Raw genomic sequence first — 27,180 nt, 5'->3', positions numbered from 1 at the left:
TATAAATGCAACATGCAACAATTTTCTAAGATTTTACTGAGTTACAATTCATATAAGGTAATCAGTCAATTGAAATAAATTCATTAGGCCCTAAACTATGGATTTCACATGACTGGGAATACAACAGATATGCATCTGTTGGTCACAAATACCTTAAATAAAAGGGATCAGAAAACCAGTCACTATTTGGTGTGACCACCATTTGCCTCATGCAGCGCGACACATCTCCTTCACATAGTGTTGATCAGGCTGTTGATTGTGGCCTGTGGAATGTTGTCTCACTCCTCTTCAATGACTGTGCAAAGTTGCTGGATAGTTACTCTGTTCACAAAGTTGACATCAGAAAACTGCTCGCCCACATGACGCCATACAAGTGGTCTGCGGTTGTGAGGCTGGTTGAATGTACTGCTAAATTCTGTAAAACTACGTTGGAGGTGGCTTATGGTAGAGAAATGAACATTCAATTCTCTGGCAACAGCGCTGGTGGACATTCCTGCAGTCAGTATGCCAATTGCACACTCCCTCAAAACATGAGACATCTGTGGCATTGTGTTGTGTGACAAAACTGCACATTTTAGAGTGGGCTTTATTGTCCCCAGCACAAGGTGCACCTGTGTAATGATCATGCTGTTTAATCAGCTTCTTGATATGCCACACCTGTCAGGTGGATGGGTTATCTTGGCAAGGGATAAATGCTCACTAACAGGGATGTAAACAAATGTGTGCGCACAATTTTAGAGAAATAAGCTTTTTGTGCGTATGGAACATTTCTGGGATCTTTTGTTTCAGCTCATGAAACATGGGACCAACACTTTACATGTTGCGTTTATATTAGTGTTCAGTGTATCTTATCCTAGTTCTGTGAAACCATAACGCTATGTGCTGTGCACAGCAGTTGTCTTACTATATTTTGCTAATAAATACAAATTATTAGGTTATTCAGAGTTTGTGACTATATACCCATGCAACAGAACAATGCAGTTCCCTGTATATGGAATACATACTGGACTGTAGAGGGAAAAGTTTACTAACTGTCTCAGCTAAAATGTTAGGTGGAAAAGACTCTGTAGGGTCTCTACTAACCAAATGTGTTTAGTTTTGGAAGGGGATTGTGTCTACAGACTGTTGCTGGCTTTTTACTCCTCCCCCTCCATAGCCCTGCATTGGACCGCCTAGCACCTGTCTCAGCTAAAGTTAGGTGGGAAAAGACTCTGTAGGGTGAGTTTGAACCTAAAGCTAAGTCAAAGGAAGTGTTGCTGGACTTTTACTGTTGTATGGTTCAAATTTGGCACTGTGTCATCGGACTCGTATATTTTCATTCCAAAATACCTTATAATGTAAAAGACAAATATCCTACAATCTTCCTTCTGGTGAACACTTTGGGAAAAAATACAACACATACAATGTGTCTATTCAAAAAGTCAAGAGAGATGCAAATAAATTTGTTCCAAAAAAGTATACTTTATTCATAACACATATAACAAGGAAGTTAGTTTAATCAAATTGATCATCAACAGTTACACCGAAGTTTCAAATTAGTTTCAAGTTTTATTGTCACATGCACAAGTGAAGTGAAATGCTTACTTGCTAGCTCTTTCCCAACAATGCAGTATTCAATATCAAATAGTATAAAGTTGTTTTTTTTAACACGAGAAATAAGAAAAACATGAGAAAGTAAGCTATATACAGGGTCCGTGCCAGTACCAAATGTACAATGTGCAGGGATACAAGAGTGGTTAAGGTAGATATGTACGTGCAGGAAGGGGTAAGGAGACTGTGACTGGTAGCAGGATAAATAAATAATAATAATAATCATCATCATCAATATAGCAGCAGCATAAGGGGTGGGTGGGTGGGTGTGTGTGTGGTGATGAGTGTGTGTATGTGAGTGTATGTGTGTTGGTGTCAGTGTGTGTGTGTGTGTCTGTGTATGTGCAAGAGTGTCAGTATAGGCGTGTGTGAGTGTGTGGGTAGAGACCCGTGAGTGGCATATAGTCAGTGTAGATAGACTGTGGGTGAGGGTGGGCAGCCATTGATTTACTGTTCAAAAGTCTCAGTGCCTGGAGTCTTTGGCTGTTCAAAAGTCTCAGTGCTTGGTGATAGAAGCTGTCTCGGCGCCTTTTGGTCCGAGACCCAATGCTCTGGTACCGCCTGACGGACAGTAGCTGAGAGAATGGTCCATGGCTGGGGTGGCTGGAGTGTTTGGAAATATTTGGGGACTTCCTCAGACACCGCCTGGTGTCTCCTCCCCACTCTCTATTTGATTGGTGTTTTTCTATCAATTAGTGTACTGTCTTTGACTGTGTTGCTCTGACTTCAGTTTGTACTGTCACCCTCATTTCCTATCTCATCACATATGGGTGACAGGCTCAAAGAGTTGGTCAACTCAAGCTGTACCTCAATCTGATTAACAAGACTTTGAATGTTACTTATATTCTTGTTCCACATATTCCTAAGAATTTTGACACTACGATTAGTGACAATGGTCGTTCCAGTTGGCCATTGAAAAGTTTTGGCAACATCCCAAAATTGGAAATCAAATGTTTAATTATGCTGCGTGACAGCATGTATTGCCTTTGGAATGGATGGAGTAAAAGTCCAGCAACACTCCGTATAATTCAGAGCCCCATGACGCCATATATACATTCTACAGACCCTACTGAGTATTCCCTACAATGCTTTTACTGCTGCATCTAGAATAGTTTTTGCTCTATAAGCCAATATGGATTTCATGTACACTGATTTGCATTGGGGCATTTATTTGACCTTGGAACATGTTTTATGGTAATGGTTCAAGAAGAAATGCTGGACGGTTCTGGAGTGGCCAGCGAAGAGTCCAGATCTGAATCACAGGTATAACTTATGGCGAGATCTGAAAACAGCAGTTGGTGGAGCGCACCCCAAACATTAAAGAATTAGAACAGTTTGCGGCTGTGCAACCATGTACTAGCTCAGAGGTGCCAATAATTTTGTCCATTCCATTTGTCTTTAATTTCTCAATTAAAATTGTAAACTAAAAATTGGCTCTGCAATGTTGAAAATCCAATAACAAGGTGTGGAGACCAAAAGTTACTTTCAATTTCAACTTATTTTAGAAGAAATAGGGAATTATTTAAGAGAAGTGCAAGGGTGCCAATATACTTGGCCCAAAGCAATGCAATGGAGTTGGCGTCATGATAATGGCTACTATTGCAGTAGCTATTCTAATCAATAAAATGGAAATGATAGCTAGCTAGCTTTTTTAACATTTCATATCTCTATGGTTTAGGGCCCAGTGAAGAGAACTTTGTAATCAGTTTTAGATTGGAAAATGACAAATTATTTATTAAATTATTATCAACTTTATACTATCTATTTTTACTTTATCAAATCCCCAGCAGCTCAATGTCCATGTGGGCTGTGTTATTTATGTTAAACCTCTCGTTCTCTCAAACAGATAATTAGTGAACATAAAAATTAAAATCAGGAGAAACGACAGTCGCGGTACATTTTAATGACCAAAAACATGACATTTCTACCTTTTAGATGTTGTGGCATAGAGAACGTGAAGATATCAAACAGGGGAGGTGATATAAATATTACTCTGAGTAAAATATTATGTTTTGGGATTTTCACCCTCCAGACATTATTCCCAAAAGGTCATAACGATGAAATGCCCGTGCATGTTATGTTGTAACGTTAAATGTGAACATGAACTAATGCCACCACTTCAGATGACTGACGTTTTTTCTTGCACTGTACCCAATGATTTATGAAAACTTACTTGATAGGTCGATGTCCTCGTTGTGGTTTTACAGACGTGTTTAATACGTTTTATCTACACACTTTATTAGAATACTTATGAAATGCACATTGTTATATTTGGTAACACTTTTATTTTCCCTCGAATTCATCCTCATTCGATGCATTGAACGGATGTGGGTGGAGCAATGTCTACATAAGGGGTATGAAAAATGTATGCACTCACTAACTGTAAATCGCTCTGGATAAGATCGTCTGCTAAATGACTAAAATGTAAAATAAGGGTGCAAATTATGAACACTCACAAAGGCCCTGAGGCGGCTACATAAAGCTTAATAAAGAGCAGTGATACTAGCAACAGCAGTGTGCGGGTTTCTAGGCTTAGTTATAGTAAAACACGTCAATTATACTAGCAGCAGCTCCTGGTTTAGGATAAACTGCAGGCGCCTTATTTGGCAATAATCTTGGTAAGTGGAGTGTGCTAATATATTTTGCATGATGCTTCCTTGACTAGACTACTGACGTTACACAAAATTCACAAGGTAGCACATTTCCGCATATTACCAAATTCTACGTTTTTTTAATACAGTACCCGAGACCAATCTGTGAGTTAATTTGACCATTGGAAAAAGAGCTACTGCGTAAATTCTGCAATGCGGGTTGGATTGAATTGAGCCCCTAAGCTTCATTTTCAAGGTGATGAGTGCACTTTTCTTCCAAACACAATACCGCAATAAATGTGAGTCCATAATTCATCAATTTTTTTGCAGACATCAGGAAAATGGCGCCTTACCACTGTGAGCTAACTGTCCAGACCTGCATTTGTTCACGAGGACTGCTGGTGAGTATGCTTTAGTGAGAAAGTGTTGGGATCTGGGATCTGCGTTCAGTAGGACGCAGCGTCTTGGAAGGTTCAGATAGAAATAGCGTGTGTAGAACAAACATAGCTCTCTGGCATGTAGAATAAGGAATCACATCAGCTCTATTCATGGAATTTCTATCTGCAACGTTCAATAACGTTTGGCACCTGAATGTGGCCCAGGTACAACTACGGTTACCCCACTCCCAAAATGAATTTTAAATGAGCAATTGCCCCCACCCACATTTTTTTTTGTTTATATATATATATATATATATATATGAAGGGCTTGGGCAAAGGCGGAAGTTGGGGTTGAGAGTTACCGTTTAAACGCGGTTTGCCAGAGAGGAAGAAGCTAATATTTGGTTTTGCACGCTATTTATATAGGCTATCTCAATTTAATTGTTCGTCCATATCAAATGTAACGTTACAGGCGGAACAGAATAATACGAACATGTCGACTTTCATTCCGTTCAAAATGCCTAAACTACAGTTGCTGAACGAGTATGTTACTGAACCACAAACAGCGGTTGCTAGAGAGATCTCCGTAGCCAAAGACACAACAGAGTTGCATGAAGAAATCTCCCGTTTGAATGAAGAAATCTCCCGTTTGAAGGAGGAGAATGGCCGTCTACGAAAGTGGTTTGATTTGGTTTTCAAACCAGAGATAAAGTTACACAGAGCAGGTTTGTATTGACCAGTTACTGTAATTAGCTAGCCAAATATCTCACACGGAGTTGAACGCAGACTAAAGTTTTTTTTAATGAACCTCCAACTCTCGAGTCTCTGTTAAGTCGATACTTCAAAATGTAAATTCTAAAACTAGGGACGTCAAACATTGAGGCTGCACAGACTCTATGGAGGCTAGTCTAGATCGCCGAGTGAGAAATAGATGTCATTGTTGCAATAGTTGGTGAGTGGGAACATATACTATCATCCTAAATTGACATGTTGAATTATTATTCCATATACAATTATCGATATTGCGCTAATTTCCCTAATTTGGACAGTTTGTGTTACTACCTTACACAAGCTTGCATTTTCACCCCATAAAATTGAGTGGAATTACACATCCCTTTTTCCTCATTGGTGGTGTTGGTATACAAGTTTAGTCATCACGATGACGTAAGATTGATTGCTTAACTTATCAATATCTTTGGTTTTGTACAGTTGATTTTGTCACATGTTCTGGTTTGTGCAGGACTTAGACCCCGGAGTTAAAGGTGCATTATACCATCTAAATTGCTGTGAAATATATATGTATGTATGTATGTATGCATGTGGACACCCCTTCAAATGAGTGGAAAAGCTATTTCAGCCACACCCGTTGCTGACGGGTGTGTAAAATCGAGCATACAGCCATGCAATCTCCATAGACAAACATTGGCAGTAGAATGGCCTTACTGAAGAGCTCAGTGACTTTCAACGTGGCACAGTCATAGGATGCCATCTTTCAACAAGTCAGTTGGTCAAATTTCTGCCCTGCTAGAGCTGCCCCGGTCAACTGTAAGTGCTGTTATTGTGAAGTGGATACGTCTAGGATCAACAAATGCTCAACCGTGACGTGGTAGGCCACACAAGCTAACAGAACGGGACAGCTGAAACGTGTAGCGAGTAAAAATCGTCTGTCCTTGGTTGCAACACTCACTACCGAGTTCCAAACTGCCTCTGGAAGTAACGTCAGCACAAGAACTGTTCGTTGGGAGCTTCGTGAAATGGATTTCCATGACCGAGCAGCCGCACACAAGCCAAAGATCACCATGCGCAATGCCAAGAGTCGACAGGAGTGGTGTAAAGTTCGCCACCATTGGACTCTGGAGCAGTGGAAACATGTTCTCTGGAGTGATGAATCACGCTTCACTATCTGGCAGTCTGACAGAGGAATCTGGGTTTTGCGGATGCCAGGAGAACGCTACCTGCCCCAATGCATAGTGCCAACTGTAAAGTTTGGTGGAGGAGGAATAATGGTCTGGGTCTGTTTTTCCTGGTTTGAGCTAGGCCCCTTAGTTCCAGTGAAGGGAAATCTTAACGCTACAGCATTAGACAATTCTGTGCTTCCAACTTTGTGGCTGCAGTTTCAGCATGAGAATGCCCCCGTGCACAAAGCGAGGTCCATACAGAAATGGTTTGTCGAGATCGGTGTGGAAGAACTTGGCCTGCACAGACTGTTCTTCGGTGTCGAAGAACTTGGCCTGCACAGAGCCCTGACCTCAACCCCATCGAACACCTTTGAGATGAATTGGGATGAACTGGAACGCCAACTGCAAGCCAGGCCTAATCGCCCAACATCAGTGCCCGACCTCACTAATGCTCTTGTGGCTGAACGGAAGCAAGTCCCCGCAGCAATGTTCCAACATCTAGTGGAAAGCCTTCCCAGAAGAGTGGAGGCTGTTACAGCAGCAAAGGGGGGGACCAACTCTATATTTTTGCCCTTGACTTTGGAATAAGATGTTCGACGAGCAGGTGTCCACATACCTTTGGTAATGTTGTGCATTTTCAATGACAAAAAAACTGTTTTTACAGCTGTCGGAAGCTGGTGGACCAAAACCGAAAGTAACTTTCGTTTTGGTCCACCAGCTTCAAACAGCTGTAAAAACTATATTTTATGTTATTGAAAATACATTTCACAGCTATATAGATGGTACAATGATTCCCTACAGTATTCAATGCTTGTTTTCTCTCACAAACTGAAATTGAGCGAACAGTGTAGAATTTTAGCCACCAGGGTTAAACAGATCGATTTCCACGATAACACAGCCACAAAGTTAGAACAGCTTTCCCAGTTTGACAGCAGATGCCGCTCCTACGGGAGAAATCAGTCGCTGAATATCACAGCTAATCACAACACTGGCGGGTAAGTAATATTGTGAAAAACTATCATTCCACTATTAGCGCCAGATATATTATGTATATTTTCTGAAATTACAATGCAAAATGTTTATACAAATCCTATGCGTAGCACCATTTTAATGAAATGGCGGTCTATCTAAAAGTCGCTGGCCTCAATACATGAATTTGACAGTCAAACTATCGCTTAAAAAGCAGCCAACCGTTGTCACTGTTGATATCCTATGCCGCGCCTTGATTCGTTTAAATTAACTACAGAAAAAGTAGTTTGTTACCTTTTCCATAATGGCAGCCTCCCTAAATCAACATCCGACATTCCAAAATATAGATATAAGCCTTCTACAAGTTCTCCTCGAACCAACCATGTATAGGTTATTCCAAGTTTCCGTGTGGCCTTTGAATAGTTAGTTTAAACAGCGCTAAACCCCAAACAAAGTGTTGAATTACACTTACTGCATTGAATCAAAATGCAGCACTTCAAAATGTAGCTTGCTGTCTTCAATAAATTGTCCTCAAAGCAGTGATGTACACATTAATCCCAGATTCCGTGTGGTTTTTCAGATGTTGGTTTTAACAGGACGTGCAACCTCATCTCTCCCCTCTCCTGCAATTGATTTCAATGTGATATCAAATTGAGTTGTTGACAAATGAGTGTTGTGGCAACCCCCAAATCAAAATGCATTTACAAAATGTAGCTCACTGTCTTCTGCAGGTTGTTCTCTAACCAGTAATTTAAAAAATATATATCCAGTTTCCATGTTTCTTTGTTAGTTTCAGCAGCCTGTACAACCAGATTTCCCCCGAATAGACATCAGTGATTTATTGCCACAACAGGGTTTTTGGTGGTGTGCTTTTGGTGGTAGGGCTGGGTGACATGGCCCAAATATCATAGCAATAGTTTATATAGTAAAAGTTCTATATTTGCTTTATGAGTAGCACATTACCCTAAGTTGTAAACGCATACATTCTACGTGATTTCAATTAGGCTTGCTTTCGCCATTCTGATTAATTTTTTTATAAGGTTCAATCAAACTTCAACAATTATTTTCAGCATTTTCATACATTTCTGCATTTCCTCATTTGAGATGATTTCTACACTGCCACGTAGGGCTGCACGATATGGGCAAAAAAAATCTAGGCTTTATTTTTAACCAAATATTGCAATTGCGATTTGACTTGCGATTTAGATCAAAACAATTGGATGAACTGGCTGGACCACTCAAGGACATTCAGAGACTTGTTCCGAAGCCACTCCTGCGTTGTCTTGTTAGTGTGCTTAGGGTCATTGTCCTGTTGGAAGGTGAACCTTCACCCCAGTCTGAGCGCTCTGGAGCAGGATTTCATCAAGGATCTCCCTGTACTTTGCTCCTTTAATCTTTCCCCAATCCTGACTAGTCTCCCAGTCCCTGCCGCTGAAAAACATCCCCACAGCATGATACTGCCACAACCATGCTTCACCATAGGGAGGGTGCCAGGTTTCCTCCAGGTGTGACGCTTGGCATTCAGGCCAAAGAGTTTAATCTTGGTTTAATCAGACCAGAGAATCTTGTTTCTCATGGTCATAGACCTTTTTAGGTGCCTTTTGGCAAACTCCAAGCGGGCTGTCATGTCTTTTACTGAGGAGTGGCTTCCATCTGGCCACTCTACCATAAAGGCCTAATTGGAGGAGTGCTGCGGAGATGGTTGTCCTTCTGGGAGGTTCTCCAATCTCCACAGAGGAACTCTGGAGCTCTGTCAGTGTGACCATCGGGTTCTTGGTGACCTCCCCGACCAAGGCCCTTCTCCCCCGATTGCGCAGTTTGGCCGGGTAGCCAATAATGATGTAGGCCACTGTGTTCTTCGGGACCTACAATGCTGCAGAGCGCTAGGGACAATTCTTTCAACCTCATGGCTTGGTTTTTGCTCTGACATGCACTGTCAACTCTGGGACCTTATATAGACAGGTGTATGTAGGGCTGTTGCGGTGACCGTATTACAGCCACACCGGCGGTCATGATTCATGAAGGCAGTCAAATTCAACGTGACCGTTTAGTCAAGGTAATTAGGCTTCTCCAAGCTCTGATGCTGCTGGTCATTAGTAGCCTACCAAACTTGCTTAACTGCCTGGTACTCAGCACTCTATTGTTCCTCTAATCACTCTGACATCAATGCAAATGTCATTGGAAATCTAATCAAATACTTAATTAGAGCTCATGTTGTGCAACATTTCAATAGGCTATGCAATTGTGCGAGAAAACAGAGTGATGGCCTCTACTAAAAATAGGATGATCAGCTTTCTATAGGCTAGACCTACTATTTATTTCTCAACTTTCCTAATATTAAGCACATTGCTTATATTTACAACAGGGGTATAGCCTACCTGGCTGGCATGAAACTAAACTACGGGGAAAAGCATCCTCCATTTGCTATTTAAGTGCATAGATGACATGTATTTTTTTTCCCGCTGACCCTGTTTCGATAAAGGTGCGTGATAATGGTCAATTCTAAATCAAAACAAATTTCACACATACAGTACCAGTCAAAAGTTTGGACACACCTACTCATTCAATGTTTTTTCTTAATTTTTACTATTTTCTACATTGTAGAATAATAGTGAAGACATCAAAACTATGAAATAACACATGGAATCATGTAGTAACCAAAAATGTGTTAAACAAATCAATGTATTTTATATTTGAGATTCTTAATTCTTCTTCCATTTAAAAATTATGCTGTAACCCAAAATGTGGAAAAAGTGAAAGCGTCTGAATACTTTCTGAATGCAATGTATACATGAAATGTTCCTTGCCAGACATGTATTTCCTGACTTTCAAGAGTCCCTGACCTAATTCCCTGCTATTCTACACATTTTGCCATGAGACTGCCATATTGCAGTTTTAAAGCTTAATGCAGTTTTAAAATGTAATACCTTGCGGTGTGTACTACACCAGTGCAGAGTAGCGCATCACATGTAACAAAGCAAACATTCAAATGCCGTTAAAGTAAAAACTCAAACTGGTCCATGCATCAATACTGGTGTGCATTCGGAAAGTATTCAGACCCTTTAACGTTTTCCACGTTTTGTTACGTTACAGCCGTATTCTTAAAAAAAAAAAAATTTTGCTAAATTATTACAAATAAAAACCTTATTTACATAAGTATTCAGACCCTTTGCTATGAGACTCAAAATTGAGCTCAGGTGCATCCTGTTTCCATTGATCATCCTTGAGATGTTTCTACAACTTGATTGGAGTCCAACTGTGGTAAATTCAATTGATTTGGAAAGGCACACCTGTCTATATAAGGTCCCACAGTTGACAGTTTATGTCAGAGCAAAAACCAAGCCATGAGGTCAAAGGAATTGTCCGTAGAGCTCCGAGACAGGATTGTGTCAAGGCACAGATCTGGGGAACGGTACAATAAAAATTCTGCAGCATTGAAGGTCCCCGAGAACACAGTGGCCTGCCTCCATTCTTAAATGGAAGAAGTTTGGAACCACCAAGACTCTTCCTAGAGCTGGCCACCTGGCCAAACTGAGCAATTGGGGGAGAAGGGCCTTGGTCAGGGAGGTGACCAAGAACGCGATGGTCACTCTGACAGAGCTCCAGAGTTCCTCTGTGGAGATGGGAGAACTTTCCAGAAGGACAACCATCTCTGCAGCACTCCACCAATCAGGCCTTTATGGTAGAGTGGCCAGACGGAAGCCACTCCTCAGTAAAAGGCACGACAGCCCACTTGGAGTTTGCCAAAAGGCACCTAAAGGACTCTCAGACCATGAGAACAATTGTTTACAGACAGATTATTTCACTTATAATTCACGATCACAATTCCAGTGGGTCAGAAGTTTACATACACTAAGTTGACTGTGCCTTTAAACAGCTTGGAAAATTCCAGAAAATGATGTCATGGCTTTAGAAGCTTCTGATAGGCTAATTGACAACATTTGAGTCAATTGGAGGTGTACCTGTGGATGTATTTCAAGGCCTACCTTCAAACTCAGTGCCACTTTGCTTGACATCATGGGAAAATCAAAAGAAATCAGCCAAGACCTCAGAAAAAAAATTGTAGACCTCCTCCACAAGTCCGGTTCATCCTTGGGAGCAATTTCCAAACGCCTGAAGGTACCACGTTAATCTGTACAAACAATAGTACGCAAGTATAAACACCATGGGACCACGCAGCCGTCATACCGCTCAGGAAGGAGACGCGTTCTGTTTCCTACAGATGAACGTACTTTGGTGCGAAAAGTGCAAATCAATCCCAGAACAACAGCAAAGGACCTTGTGAAGATGCTGGAGGAAACGGGTACAAAAGTATCTATATCCACAGTAAAACGAGGCCTATATCGACATAACCTGAAAGGCCGCTCAGCAAGGAAGAAGCCACTGCTCCAAAACCGCCATTAAAAAGCCAGACTACGGTTTGCAACTGCACATGGAGACAAAGATCGTACTTTTTGGAGAAATGTCCTCTGTTCTGATGAAACAAAAATGGAACTGTTTGGCCATAATGACCATAGTTATGTTTGGAGGAAAAAGGGGGTAGATTGCAAGCAGAAGAACACCATCCCAACCGTGAAGCACGGGGTGGCAGCATCATGCTGTGGGGGTGCTTTGCTGCAGGAGGGACTGGTGCACTTCACAAAATAGATGGCGTCATGAGGAAGGAAAATTATGTGGATATATTGAAGCAACATCTCAAGACATCAGTCAGGAAGTTAGTGTTAGCTGAACTTACATAAATCAAACGGATAGCAAGTTAATGTTGTGAAGATAATTTTACATAGCTACAATTGTATTGTTGAATCATTTTAGCTAGCGGTTCTAAATCCAATTAAACAGAAATGATAAAATAGCTAGCTAGCTTTTTCAACTTATTGTAATTGCATGTTTCAGGGACCAGAGAAGATTGAAAAAGTATATTTATTGAATTATCAGCAACTTTATATTTCCTATATATTTTTTTTCTCTCTATCAGATCCCCAGCAGTTCACTCTCCCCATATCTGAAGAGGTTCCCCCTGAGAAGCAGGACTGGAGCCCCAGTTTGGGGCAGGAGGACCCATGGCCCACACTGAATAAAGAGGAACTCCGGACCAGTCAGGAGGAAGAGCAGCTTCATGGGCCCTTTGATACCAAAGGCTCCATATTCACTTCTCCCTTTATGGAAAGTGACTGTGATCAGGAGGACCCACCTCAGCCCTCACATCTTCACCAAACCCAAACTGTGGAGGACAGAGAGAGGGACTCTCTACTCACCTACACAACTGAAGAGATCAAAACAGAACCAGATGGAGAGGACTACAGAGTATCAGAACCAACCAGTGACTCTCCGCCCCTCTCTGAAGTAAATCCAGACTGTTCTGCAGCTCAGAGTGAAAACAGGGAAAGTGATGATGAGGAGAGAGGAGGACTACTGTCAGGGTCTAAGACACTCAAATCAATGACAAAACAGACAAAGAATGGAGAAAGGTTCCATACCAGTGCTGGAGGCAGGACGGAGACCATGTTTCCCTGTTTGACATCATCTAGTCAAATGGCTGCTGCTCCTTATTATTGCAAGGTGTGTAGGAAGACTTTCGTGTCAAATGTTTTCTTTATTTAATATGTATGGAAAACACACAGGATAAAGAATGCCGGTGTGTGTGTGTGTGGAAAATACATCAATTCCACAGAATGTACAGGGTTAACCCCTATATTCATTTAGCAGAGTTGCCGCCACTCCAAAAAATCCAAATAAATGTACGATTTTATTTTGGAGTGGCGGCATATATTAGTTCTGCCGAGATGCACTTTTAAGTTGCAATGTATATTTAATGAATTGAGTTTTTGGGGGTAAATGCAGATGGGCAACCCCATCCTTCAGTCTATTTATTAAACGCAGCTATGCTGCATCAGTTGGTCTACATGTTATCATTCTTTAAAAGGGAAAATTCTTTCACATGGTGTTGACAATTTCATTTTAAATAATTTTAAAGTAGATTGTCCTTTTTTAAAGAGTCCCCATTAGTGACCTGGGGGGTCGGCACGGCTGAATTCTTTCCAAGTCCTGGGCAAGAACACTTTTGAGACCTGATCTTGGCGGCGTAGAGTATTTTTGTGTTTTAAAGCAAATTTCCTGCAATCCTATACGTTCTGACATGGAGCTGAGAAAATGTTGCAGTTTTTAAAGCAAATTTCCTGTAATTCTATGCATTTTGCCATAGTTAAGTCCATTCCATATATATATATATATATTTTTTTATTTTTATTTTTTATGACCCGCCCAAGCCTTTTCTAGGCAGAAAAAACCCTGAAGTGTGATTCCAGTGTGATTCCCATGTGTGTGCAGGTGAGGCGTTCGATCCGTATGTGTGGGGCGTGTGAGCCGTGCAGGAGGACTGAGGACTGCGCTCTGTGTGATTTCTGTAAAGACATGAAGAAGTTTGGAGGACCCCAAAAGATCAGACAGAAGTGCAGACTCAGGCAGTGTGACGTCCACGCTCGGGGTGAGTCCATAGAGGTAGATGGAGGGTGAGTCCATTCCATGCTCAGTTGACTCCATTTACATTTTAGTCATTTAGCAGACGCTCTTATCCAGAGCGACTTACAGGAGCAATTAGGGTTAAGTGCCTTGCTCAAAGGGCACATCGACAGATTGTTCACCTAGTCGGCTCTGGGATTCGAATTAGCGACCTTTCGGTTACTGGCCAAACGGTCTTAACCGTTAGGCTAGGGCGAGTCCATAGAGAAAGGGTGCGTTTGGACCATAGTTTGTTTTAGCATGGGCAGCGCCCAAGCAACCACCAAACCTCACCAAAAGGAGGGGGTGCCTTTTTTATTAATTTACAATATTGAAGCCTTTGAATCTCTTTACGTAATTAATGGCTAAGATGTTGGGTTGACAGTCGCTGGACCCAGGTTCGAGTCTTGGACGTGGCTTCCCCCTGAATTTGCTTCAGTATATTGATGCATTATGTGCTCTCTCTCTGTCTGTGTAGAAATGCTGCGTGTGAAGGATGAAGAGTTTGACCTGTCTGCCTGGGGGCAGGGAGATCCTGAGGAGAGGACATCTGTCTGACTACAGTGAGAATGAGATGGAATGTGACTAAGCTGCACGCCCGTCACTAAAAATGCACTGAACTGACATGCATGGTTGTTGATGATGTGGTATCTGAGGAATTTATGACTTTGCTAACGTTTTTCAAATGGTATCTTGGAGGATGTTGATTCAGCTTAGGGAAGCATCTGGGGAGCAGTTTTATAGGGGCACCCCATAAGACTGAGGAAGTCTGTTGTGTGGAGTCATGGGATTGGTCTGTATGGGGAAAACACCCATATCATGGTAAAGATTATAAATACTTGGTTGAGACAAAGGAGGTCAGAACAACATATTATTTTCGGGTCATTGTTCTCCAGATGCCTGCAGACGTCTGTAAACTTATGCTGAAATCTTGTGATATAAATAAACCTTTATAATCAAAGTACAGTGTAAGCGGACTCCTTGGTCTCACAGCAAAGATTAGCATTATTCTTTATAAACAACAATGACACTGATGTTCAGATGAACATAATGAAATAGTCTCTATAATGTGCAGCTCAACTCAGACAGCGGTTTGTAGCTGCTGGAAAAGTATTTCAAAGCCTAGACTTTATCCTTCAGGATGGAACTTTCCAGTGCTACTATTCTTGCCATGTAATATTGTTATTAAAACTCCATAGTAGAATAGTTGATCTATTCAACTAGACTGCTTGTTGTGTGTTCTATGCAAGATAAATATTCCTCTCGAGGTGCATTCAAGTTATGAGAGCCATAGAAGAGAAACATGTATTCTGACAAGCAGTCAATGTGCAACAATTCTTAATGCAATCTCGCAAAAACACTTTTGAAAGCAGTTTTGGCCTTTAAAAATAGAGGGGGAACCCAATTTTACATTGCTACCAAGTTTATTTCTGTACTCCTTCAATTGCGTGTGTGGCATCGTTTAACAAATGCAGAGTTTCAAGCATGGATGAGGTGCAGCTGTGCAACAGAGCTCTTAAAGGGGCAATGTTTTCTTAAAAGGCAATTACATACTTTTTTAATAGAAACAACAACAAACATTTCAAGTGAATTTATAATAATAACAATCAGGATGTTTGGTCCAATGGGGATAAATGCAGATTATAAACCCCCATGCTTCAGCCTATGTCCATTTTTATATGCTTCATCAGTTGGCTACAGGTGATGATGCTAATTGCTAATGGTACATCTGATAATATAGACAGACCATGCCTAGGCTATATGCATGGTCCAATATCTTAAAAATATATATATAAAAAATTAGGCATAATTTTTACCAATATGTTATTTGGCCCATTTCTGGAGGTGGAAAGTATATTTTAGATGGTGACGGCATATTTTATTGTCATTCATTTTGGAGTAAAATGGCCTTTTTAAAAAGTCACCAGAACTGAGCTTCTCAGTCTTTCTACATAAAAAATATTCTGGGGAGGAAGACCCAGGACCCCCAAAGCAAGGAGACTGGAATTGGTCAAACTCAGTTTAATACATTTTACTTTTTACATTTTAGTCATTTAGCAGACGCTCATATCCAGAGCGACTTACAGTTAGTGAGTGCATACATTTTCATACTGTATGCATGTACCAAATGATCCTCTTTCCCTAAAAGCATGATGGTCATGACTTTCTTAGATGAAAGGGGAGGTTAACTTTGCCCCAGACAATCGATCTCACTTAAGTTTCAGTCATGGGATTTTTTGTTGTTGCTTTAACCCCTGAAATTGTAAAGGTTTGTATAATTCATTTAAGAGTACTCTCTCGTGTTGGGCGAGGCTTCTGGCGCTTCCTGGTTTGGAAGTCCGCTGTCAAACAGCTTGCAATTGTATCCATTTGTTTTTACTGCTCTAATTACATTGGTAACCAGTTTATAATAGCAATAAGGCACCTCGGGGGTTTGTGGTATATGGCTTGCGAAAGTATTCACCCCTTGGCATTTTTCCTATTTTGTTGCCTTACAACCTGGAATTAAAATAGATTTTTTTGGGGGGGTTTGTATCATTTGATTTACACAACATGCCTAACACTTTGAAGATGCAATTTTTTTTTTGTGAAACAAGAAATAAGACAAAAAAATTGAACACATGAGCATGCATAACTATTCACCCCACCAAAGTCAATACTTTGTAGAGCCACCTTTTGCAGTAATTACAGCTGCGAGTTTCTTGGGGTATGTCTCTATAAGCTTTGCACATCTAGCCACTGGGATTTTTGCCCGTTCTTCAAGGCAAAACTGCTCCTGCTCCTTCAAGTTGGATGGGTTCCGCTGATGTACAGCAATCTTTAAGTCATACCACAGATTCTCAATTGAATTGAGGTCTGGGCTTTGACTGGGCCATTCCAAGACATTTAAATGCTTCCCCTTAAACCACCCGAGTGTTGCTTTAGCAGTATGCTTAGGATCATTGTCCTGCTGGAAGGTGAACCTCCGTCCCAGTCTCAAATCTCTGGAAGACTGAAACAGGTTTCCCTCAATTTCCCTGTATTTAGCGCCATCCATCATTCCTTCAATTCTGACCAGTTTCCCAGTCCCTGACGATGAAAAACATGCTTCACTGTGGGGATGGTGTTCTCGGGGTGGTGAGAGGTTGGGTTTGCGCCAGACATAGCGTTTTCCTTGATAGCCAAAAAGCTAAATTCTAGGCTCATCTGACCAGAGTATCTTCTTCCATATGTTTGGGGAGTCTCCCACATTGCTTTTGGCGAACACCAAACAGGTTTGCTTATTTTTTTCTTTAAGCAATGGCTTTTTTCTGGCCACTCTTCTGTAAAGCCCAGCTCTGTGGAGTGTACGGCTTAAAGTGGTCATATACTCCAATCTCCGCTGTGGAGCTTTGCAGCTCCTTCAGGGTTATCTTTGTTGCCTCTGATTAATGCCCTACTTGCCAGGTCCGTGAGTTTTGGTGGGCGGCCCTCTCTTGGCAGGTTTGTTGTGGTGACATATTTTTATAACCCAACCCTGATCTGTATTTCTCCACAACTTTGTCCCTGACCTGTTTGGAGAGCTCCTTGGTCTTCATGGTGCTGCTTGCTTGGTGGTGTTGCAGACTCTGGGGCCTTTCAGAACAGGTGTGTGTGTATGTATGTGTATATACACTGCTCAAAAAAATAAAGGGAACACTTAAACAACACAATGTAACTCCAAGTCAATCACACTTCTGTGAAATCAAACTGTCCACTTAGGAAGCAACACTGATTGATAGTGTCCAGAGCATGGAGGCGCTACCAGGAGACGTGGAGGAGCAGGAGGAGCACTGCCAGAGCCCTGCAAAATGACCTCCAGCAGGCCACAAATGTGCATGTGTCTGCTCAAACGGTCAGAAACAGACTCCATGAGGGTGGTATGAGGGCCCGACGTCCACAGGTGGGGGTTGTGCTTACAGCCCAACACCGTGCAGGACGTTTGGCATTTGCCAGAGAACACCAAGATTGGCAAATTCGCCACTGGCGCCCTGTGCTCTTCACAGATGAAAGCAGGTTCACACTGAGCACATGTGACAGACGTGACAGAGTCTGGAGACGCCGTGGAGAATGTTCTGCTGCCTGCAACATCCTCCAGCATGACCGTTTGGCGGTGGGTCAGTCATGGTGTGGGGTGGCATTTCATTGGGGGGCCGCTCAGCCCTCCATGTGCTCACCAGAGGTAGCCTGACTGCCATTAGGTACCGAGATGAGATCCTCAGACCCCTTGTGAGACAATATGCTGGTGAGGTTGGCCCTGGGTTCCTCCTAATGCAAGACAACGCTAGACCTCATGTGACTAGAGTGTGTCAGCAGTTCCTGCAAGAGGAAGGCATTAATGCTATGGCCCGCCCGTTCCCCAGACCTGAATCCAATTGAGCACATCTGGGACATCATGTCTCGCTCCATCCACCAACGCCACGTTGCACCACAGACTGTCCAGGAGTTGGCGGATGCTTTAGTCCAGGTCTGGGAGGAGGTCCCTCAGGAGACCATCCGCCACCTCATCAGGAGCATGCCCAGGCGTTGTAGGGAGGTCATACAGGCACGTGGAGGCCACACACACTACTGAGCCTCATTTTGACTTGTTTTAAGGACATTACATCAAAATTGGATCAGCCTGTAGTGTGGTTTTCCACTTTAATTTTGAGGGTGACTCCAAATCCAGACCTCCATGGGTTGATACATTTGATTTCCATTGATAATTTTTGTGTGATTTTGTTGTCAACACATTCAACTATGTAAAGAAAAAAGTATTTAATAAGATTATTTCATTCATTCAGGTCTAGGATGTGTTATTTTAGTGTTCCCTTTATTTTTTTGAGCAGTGTATATGTGTGTGTGTATGTATGTATGTATGTATGTATGTATGTATGTATGTATGTATGTATGTATGTACAGTGGGGAAAAAAAGTATTTAGTCAGCCACCAATTGTGCAAGTTCTCCCACTTAAAAAAGATGAGAGAGGCCTGTAATTTTCATCATAGGTACACGTCAACAAGGAAAGAAAAAATGAAAAAAAAAATCCAGAAAATCACATTGTAGGATTTTTAATGAATTTATTTGCGAATTAGGGTGGAAAATAAGTATTTGGTCACCTACAAACAAGCAAGATTTCTGGCTCTCACAGACCTGTAACTTCTTCTTTAAGAGGCTCCTCTGTCCTCCACTCGTTACCTGTATTAATGGCACCTGTTTGAACTTGTTATCAGTATAAAAGACACCTGTCCACAACCTCAAACAGTCACACTCCAAACTCCACTATGGCCAAGACCAAAGAGCTGTCAAAGGACACCAGAAACAAAATTGTAGACCTGCACCAGGCTGGGGAAGACTGAATCTGCAATAGGTAAGCAGCTTGGTTTGAAGAAATCAACTGTTGGAGCAATTATTAGGAAATGGAAGACATACAAGACCACTGATAATCTCCCTCGATCTGGGGCTCCACGCAAGATCTCACCCCGTGGGGTCAAAATGATCACAAGAACGGTGAGCAAAAATCCCAGAACCACACGGGGGGACCTAGTGAATGACCTGCAGAGAGCTGGGACCAAAGTAACAAAGCCTACCATCAGTAACACACTACGCCGCCAGGGACTCAAATCCTGCAGTGCCAGACGTGTCCCCCTGCTTAAGCCAGTACATGTCCAGGCCCATCTGAAGTTTGCTAGAGTGCATTTGGATGATCCAGAAGAGGATTGGGAGAATGTCATATGGTCAGATGAAACCAAAATAGAACCTTTTGGTAAAAACTCAACTCGTCATGTTTGGAGGACAAAGAATGCTGAGTTGCATCCAAAGAACACCATACCTACTGTGAAGCATGGGGGTGGAAACATCAAGCTTTGGGGCTGTTTTTCTGCAAAGGGACCAGGACGACTGATCCGTGTAAAGGAAAGAATGAATGGGGCCATGTATCGTGAGATTTTGAGTGAAAACCTCCTTCCATCAGCAAGGGCATTGAAGATGAAACGTGGCTGGGTCTTTCAGCATGACAATGATCCCAAACACACCGCCCGGGCAACGAAGGAGTGGCTTCGTAAGAAGCATTTCAAGGTCCTGGAGTGGCCTAGCCAGTCTCCAGATCTCAACCCCATAGAAAATCTTTGGAGGGAGTTGAAAGTCTGTGTTGCCCAGCGATAGCCCCAAAACATCACTGCTCTAGAGGAGATCTGCATGGAGAAATGGGCCAAAATACCAGCAACAGTGTGTGAAAACCTTGTGAAGACTTACAGAAAACGTTTGACCTGTGTCATTGCCAACAAAGGGTATATAACAAAGTATTGAGAAACTTTTGTTATTGACCAAATACTTATTTTCCACCATAATTCGCAAATAAATTCATAAAAAATCCTACAATGTGATTTTCTGGATTTTTTTTTCTCATTTTGTCTGTCATAGTTGACGTGTACCTATGATGAAAATTACAGGCCTCTCTCATCTTTTTAAGTGGGAGAACTTGCACAATTGGTGGCTGACTAAATACTTTTTTTCCCCACTGTATGTATGCATGTATGTATGTATATATTAGAGATCATGTGACACTTAGATTGCACACAGGTGGACTTTATTTAACTAATTATGTGACTTCTGAAGGTAATTGGTTGCACCAGCTCTTATTTAGGGGCTTCATGGCAAAGGGGGTGAATACATATGCACACACCACTTTTCTGTTATTTTTTAAATACTTTGTTGAAACAAGTTATGAACAAAAATTTCACTTCACCAATTTGGACTCTTTTGTGTATGTGCATTACATGAAATCCAAATAAAAATCCATTTAAATTACAGGTTGTAATGCAAGAAAATAGGAAAAACGCCAAGGGGGATGAATACTTTAGCAAGGCGTTGTACCACGGCTCAGGGCTAGATCCAGGCCCTCCGTGTTGTGTCGTGATTAAGAACATCCCTTAGCCGTGGTATATTGGCCATATACCACACCCCCTTGTGCCTTATTGCTTAATTGAAGCCATGTAATTGTTGATCAGTTTCCTTTGAGGTGTTTTCCTGCAAGGCTATAATTTGCCATTTGACAGTGAGGAGAGGGTTATGCCAGGCCAGAGTTGAAGGCCTTGAAAGAGAATACTTTGAGGCATGTGTGTAATTTGTATATATTTTTCTATGTGTATATATATTTATCTTGTGAATCCTGGAACTCTGGCACTTGTTAATAAATGCACCTGCATTTAGTGAGCACTCTGCCTCATCACTGATCCACCGGTCTTCCATACAACAGCTCTACCAACACTGAGAGACTGCTGGCTATGAGGATGATGACATGGTAGGTTAGACACACCCACGGACAGACAGACGATACACAGGTACACTAAGGTGGCAAAATCACTGTTAATGGGGCAATCTGCTATTGCTATGTCTTTATTTTGAATTTTAAAATGAATGTCTACCCATAGATTCTTGTAGAATATAGCTTATAAATGCCTCAGTAATGAGCTTAGAACTAAAATTCTTAATGTGGATATCATGGATGTTCAGTCACTGTCTGAATTTGAGTGGTTACATTTCTCCAGTGTCTCAGTTTTTCACCAAAAAATTTTACATTACATTTTAGTAGACGCTCTTATCCAGAACGACTTACAGTTAAGTGAGTGCATACGTTTTCATACTGGCCCCCCGTGGGAATCGAACCCACAACCCTGGCGTTGCAAACGCCATGCTCTACCAACTGAGCTACAGTGGGGGAAAAAAGTATTTAGTCAGCCACCAATTGTGCAAGTTCTCCCACTTAAAAAGATGAGAGAGGCCTGTAATTTTCATCATAGGTACACGTCAACTATGACAGACAAAATGAGGAAAAAAAATCCAGAAAATCACATTGTAGGATTTTTTATGAATTTATTTGCAAATTATGGTGGAAAATAAGTATTTGGTCAATAACAAAAGTTTCAATACTTTGTTATATACCCTTTGTTGGCAATGACACAGGTCAAACGTTTTCTGTAAGTCTTCAAGGTTTTCACACACTGTTGCTGGTATTTTGGCCCATTCCTCCATGCAGATCTCCTCTAGAGCAGTGATGTTTTGGGGCTGTCGCTGGGCAACACAGACTTTCAACTCCCTCCAAAGATTTTCTATGGGGTTGAGATCTGGAGACTGGCTAGGCCACTCCAGGACCTTGAAATGCTTCTTACGAAGCCACTCCTTCGTTGCTCGGGCGGTGTGTTTGGGATCATTGTCATGCTGAAAGACCCAGCCACGTTTCATCTTCAATGCCCTTGCTGATGGAAGGAGGTTTTCACTCAAAATCTCACGATACATGGCCCCATTCATTCTTTCCTTTACACGGATCAGTCGTCCTGGTCCCTTTGCAGAAAAACAGCCCCAAAGCATGATGTTTCCACCCCCATGCTTCACAGTAGGTATGGTGTTCTTTGGATGCAACTCAGCATTCTTTGTCCTACAAACACGACGAGTTGAGTTTTTACCAAAAAGTTATATTTTGGTTTCATCTGACCATATGACATTCTCCCAATCCTCTTCTGGATCATCCAAATGCACTCTAGCAAACTTCAGACGGGCCTGGACATGTACTGGCTTAAGCAGGGGGACACGTCTGGCACTGCAGGATTTGAGTCCCTGGCGGCGTAGTGTGTTACTGATGGTAGGCTTTGTTACTTTGGTCCCAGCTCTCTGCAGGTCATTCACTAGGTCCCCCCGTGTGGTTCTGGGATTTTTGCTCACCGTTCTTGTGATCATTTTGACCCCACGGGGTGAGATCTTGCGTGGAGCCCCAGATCGAGGGAGATTATCAGTGGTCTTGTATGTCTTCCATTTCCTAATAATTGCTCCCACAGTTGATTTCTTCAAACCAAGCTGCTTACCTATTGCAGATTCAGTCTTCCCAGCCTGGTGCAGGTCTACAATTTTGTTTCTGGTGTCCTTTGACAGCTTTTTGGTCTTGGCCATAGTGGAGTTTGGAGTGTGACTGTTTGAGGTTGTGGACAGGTGTCTTTTATACTGATAACAAGTTCAAACAGGTGCCATTAATACAGGTAACAAGTGGAGGACAGAGGAGCCTCTTAAAGAAGAAGTTACAGGTCTGTGAGAGCCAGAAATCTTGCTTGTTTGTAGGTGACCAAATACTTATTTTCCACCATAATTTGCAAATAAATTCATTAAAAATCCTACAATGTGATTTTCTGGAATTTTTTTCCTCAATTTGTCTGTCATAGTTGACGTGTACCTATGATGAAAATTACAGGCCTCTCTCATCTTTTTAAGTGGGAGAACTTGCACAATTGGTGGCTGACTAAATACTTTTTTTCCCCACTGTACATCCCTGCCGGCCATTCCCTCTCCTACCCTGGACGACGCCGGCTAATTGTGCGCCGCCCCATGGGTCTCCCGGTCGCGGCCGGCTACGACAGTCTGGATTCGAACCAGGATCTTTAGTGGCACAGCTAGCACTGCGATGCAGTGCCTTGCGCCACTCGGGAGAAACGGACAGCGTGCCGCATTGTTATTGTTTGAATTGAGTACACCACATCAGTCACTGGCTTCATCAATAAGTGCATCGATGATGTCGTCCCCACAGTGACCGTACGTACATACCCCAACCAGAAGCCATGGATTACAGGAAACATCCGCACTGAGCTAAAGGGTAGAGCTGCCGCTTTCAAGGAACGGGACTCTAACCAGGACGCTTATAAGAAATCCCGCTATGACCTCCGACGAACCATCAAACAGGCAAAGAGTCAATACAGGACTAAGATTGAATCGTACTACACTGGCTCTGACGCTCGTCAGATGTGGCAGGGCTTGAAAACTATTACAGACTACAAAGGGAAGCACAGCCGCGAGCTGCCCAGTGACACAAGCCTACCAGACGCAGCTAAACCACTTCTATGCTCGCTTCGAGGCAAGCAACACTGAAGCATGCATGAGAGCACCAGCTGTTCCGGATGACTATGTGATCACGCTCTCCGTAGCCGATGTGAGTAAGACTTTTAAGCAGGTCAACATTCACAAGGCCGCAGGTCCAGACGGATTACCAGGACGTGTACTCCGAGCATGTGCTGACCAACTGGCAAGTGTCTTCACTGACATTTTCAACATGTCCCTGACTGAGTCTGTAATACCAACATGTTTCAAGCAGACCACCATAGTCCCCGTGCCCAAGGACTCTAAGATAACCTGCCTAAATGACTACCGACCCGTAGCACTGACGTCTGTAGCCATGAAGTGCTTTGAAAGGCTCGTCATGGCTCACATCAACAGCATTATCCCAGAAACCCTAGACCCACTCCAATTTGCATACCGCCCCAACAGATCCACAGATGATGCAATCTCTATTGCACTCCACACTGCCCTTTCCCACCTGGACAAGAGGAACACCTACGTGAGAATGCTATTCATTGACTACAGCTCAGCATTCAACACCATAGTGCCCTCTAAGCTCATCACTAAGCTAAGGATCCTGGGACTAAACACCTCCCTCTGCAACTGGATCCTGGACTTCCTGACGGGCCGCCCCCAGGCGGTAAGCGTAGGTAACAACACATCTGACACACTGATCCTCAACACGGGGGCCCCTCAGGGGTGCGTGCTCAGTCCCCTCCTGTACTCTCTGTTCACCCATGACTGCATGGCCAGGCACGACTCCAACACCATCATTAAGTTTGCCGACGACACAACAGTGGTAGGCCTGATCACCGACAACGATGAGACAGCCTATAGGGAGGAGGTCAGAGACCTGGCCATGTGGTGCCAGGACAACAACCTCTCCCTCAACGTGACCAAGACAAAGGAGATGATTGTGGACTACAGGAAAAAAAGAGGACTGAGCACGCCCCCATTCTCATCGACGGGGCTGTAGTGGAACAGGTTGAGAGCTTCAAGTTCCTTGGTGTCCACATCACCAACGAACTATCATGGTCCAAACACACCAAGACAGTCGTGAAGAGGGCACGACAAATCCTATTCCCCCTCACGAGACTGAAAAGATTTGGCATGGGTCCTCAGATCCTCAAAAAATTCTACAGCTGCACCATCGAGAGCATCCTGACTGGTTGCATCACCACCTGGTATGGCAACTGCTTGGCCTCCGACCGCAAGGCACTACAGAGGGTAGTGCGTACGGCCCAGTACATCACTGGGGCCAAGCTTCCTGCCATCCAGGACCTCTATACCAGGCGGTGTCAGAGGAAGGCCCTCAAAATTGTCAAAGACTCCAGCCACCCTAGTCATACACTGTTCTCTCTGCTACCGCACGGCAAGCGGTACCGGAGTGCCAAGTCTAGGTCCAAAAGACTTCTCAACAGCTTCTACCCCCAAGCCATAAGACTCCTGAACAGCTAATCATGGCTACCCGGACTATTTGCACTGCCCCCCCACCCCATCCTTTTTACGCTGCTGCTACTCTGTTAATTATTTATGCATAGTCACTTTAACTCTACCCACATGTACATATTACCTCAACTAGCCGGTGCCCCCGCACATTGACTCTGCAACGGTACCCCCCTGTATATATAGCCTCCCTACTGTTATTTTATTTTACTTCTGCTCTTTTTTTCTCAACACTTTTTTTGTTAAAAATAAATGCACTGTTGGTTAAGGGCTGTAAGTAAGCATTTCACTGTGATCCTCTGTAGCTCAGCTGGTAGAGCACGGCGCTTGTAACGCCAAGGTAGTGGGTTCGATCCCCGGGACCACCCATACACAAAAAAATTTATGCACGCATGACTGTAAGTCGCTTTGGATAAAAGCATCTGCTAAATGGCATATTATTATGTCTGCACCTGTTGTATTCGGCGCATGTGACCAAAAAAATTTGATTTGACAAAGTATGTGGACACCTGGTCATTGAACATCTCATTCCAAAATCGTCAGCATTAATATGGAGTTGGTCTCCCCTTTGCTGTAACAGCCTCCACTGTTCTGGGAAGGCTTTCCACTAGATGTTGGAACATTGCTGCGGGGACTTGCCTCCATTCAGCCATGAGCAGTACTGATGTTGGGCGATTAGGCCTGGCTCGCAGTTGGCGTTCCAATTGATCCAAAAGGTGTTCGATGGGGTTGAGGTCAGGGCTCTGTGCAGGACAGTCAAGTTCTTCCACACAGATCTAGACAAACCATTTCTGTATGGACCTCGCCTTGTGCACTGTCATGCTGAAACAGGAAAGGGCATTCCCCAAACTTGCCACAAAGTTGGAAGCACAGAATTATCTAGAATGTCATTGTATGCTGTAGCGTTAAGATTTTCCTTCACTGGAACTAAGGGGCCTAGCCCAAACCATGAACAACCCCAGACCATTATTCCTCCTCCAAACTTTACAGTTGGCACTATGCATTGGGGCAGGTAGTGTCCACCTGGCATCCGCCAAATATTTTTTACACGCTATAGCACTCGGCGGTCTTGTTCTGTGAGCTTGTGTGGCCTACCACGTCACGGCTGAGCAGTTGTTGATCCTAGACGTTTCCACTTCACAATAACAGCACTTGACAAATGGACTTGTTGGGAAGGTGACATCCTAGAACAGTGGCGCGTTGAAAGTCACTGAGCTCTTCAGTAAGGCTATTCTACTGCCAATGTTTGTCTATGGAGATTGCATGGTTGTGCTCGATTTTACATGTCCGCAACGGGTGTGGCAGAAAGAGTCAAGTCCACTAATTTGAAGGGGTGTATTTATAGTTTGTTTAGCAGGCAGTTTATTTTGATTTAATGTATTTGCTGTGTTTTGTAATTGCAAAACTACTACAGGCTGTTACGTTTAGAAAATCTATTTACCACTTTGAAAAATGCCAGTTCCATGTGTTGTGTACACAGTTTAGAAAATTCATTGTTCAAAAAAATTGTTATACCAAATTAAGAAAACTTGTAAGGTGGAAGCAATGTGGGTGAACGTGCTCCAACACTACCCTGATTAAATAAAACAGATCTGTAAGGTGGAAGCAATGTGGGTGAACGTGCTCCAACACTACCCTGATTAAATAAAACAGATCTGTAAGGTGGAAGCAATGTGGGTGAACATGCTCCAACACTACCCTGATTAAATAAAACAGATCTGTAAGGTGGAAGCAATGTGGGTGAACGTGCTCCAACACTACCCTGATTAAATAAAACAGATCTGTAAGGTGGAAGCAATGTGGGTGAACGTGCTCCAACACTACCCTGATTAAATAAAACAGATCTGTAAGGTGGAAGCAATGTGGGGGAATGTGCTCCAACACTACCCTGATTAAATAAAACAGATCTGTAAGGTGGAAGCAATGTGGGGGAACGTGCTCCAACACTACCC

At 42.8% G+C, this 27,180-nt stretch overlaps 1 protein-coding gene across 1 annotated transcript; it reads left to right on the top strand.

The window, feature by feature from the left end:
• The first annotated feature begins 4,901 nt into the window (after positions 1-4,901).
• On the top strand, positions 4,902-14,762 carry LOC121545859 (lysine-specific demethylase 2B). Its single transcript, XM_041856738.2, has 4 exons — positions 4,902-5,286; positions 12,404-12,987; positions 13,756-13,912; positions 14,405-14,762. The coding sequence occupies exons 1-4, from the start codon at positions 5,055-5,057 to the stop codon at positions 14,482-14,484; spliced, it is 1,053 nt and encodes a 350-aa protein (XP_041712672.2). The 5' UTR covers positions 4,902-5,054; the 3' UTR covers positions 14,485-14,762.
• The last annotated feature ends 12,418 nt before the right edge of the window (positions 14,763-27,180 follow it).

Source organism: Coregonus clupeaformis, chromosome 3 (assembly GCF_020615455.1).
Source record: "Coregonus clupeaformis isolate EN_2021a chromosome 3, ASM2061545v1, whole genome shotgun sequence".
NCBI classification, from domain to species: domain Eukaryota; kingdom Metazoa; phylum Chordata; class Actinopteri; order Salmoniformes; family Salmonidae; genus Coregonus; species Coregonus clupeaformis.
Note: the sequence above shows the minus strand (reverse complement) of the source record. Positions and strands in the feature narration are given on the sequence as shown.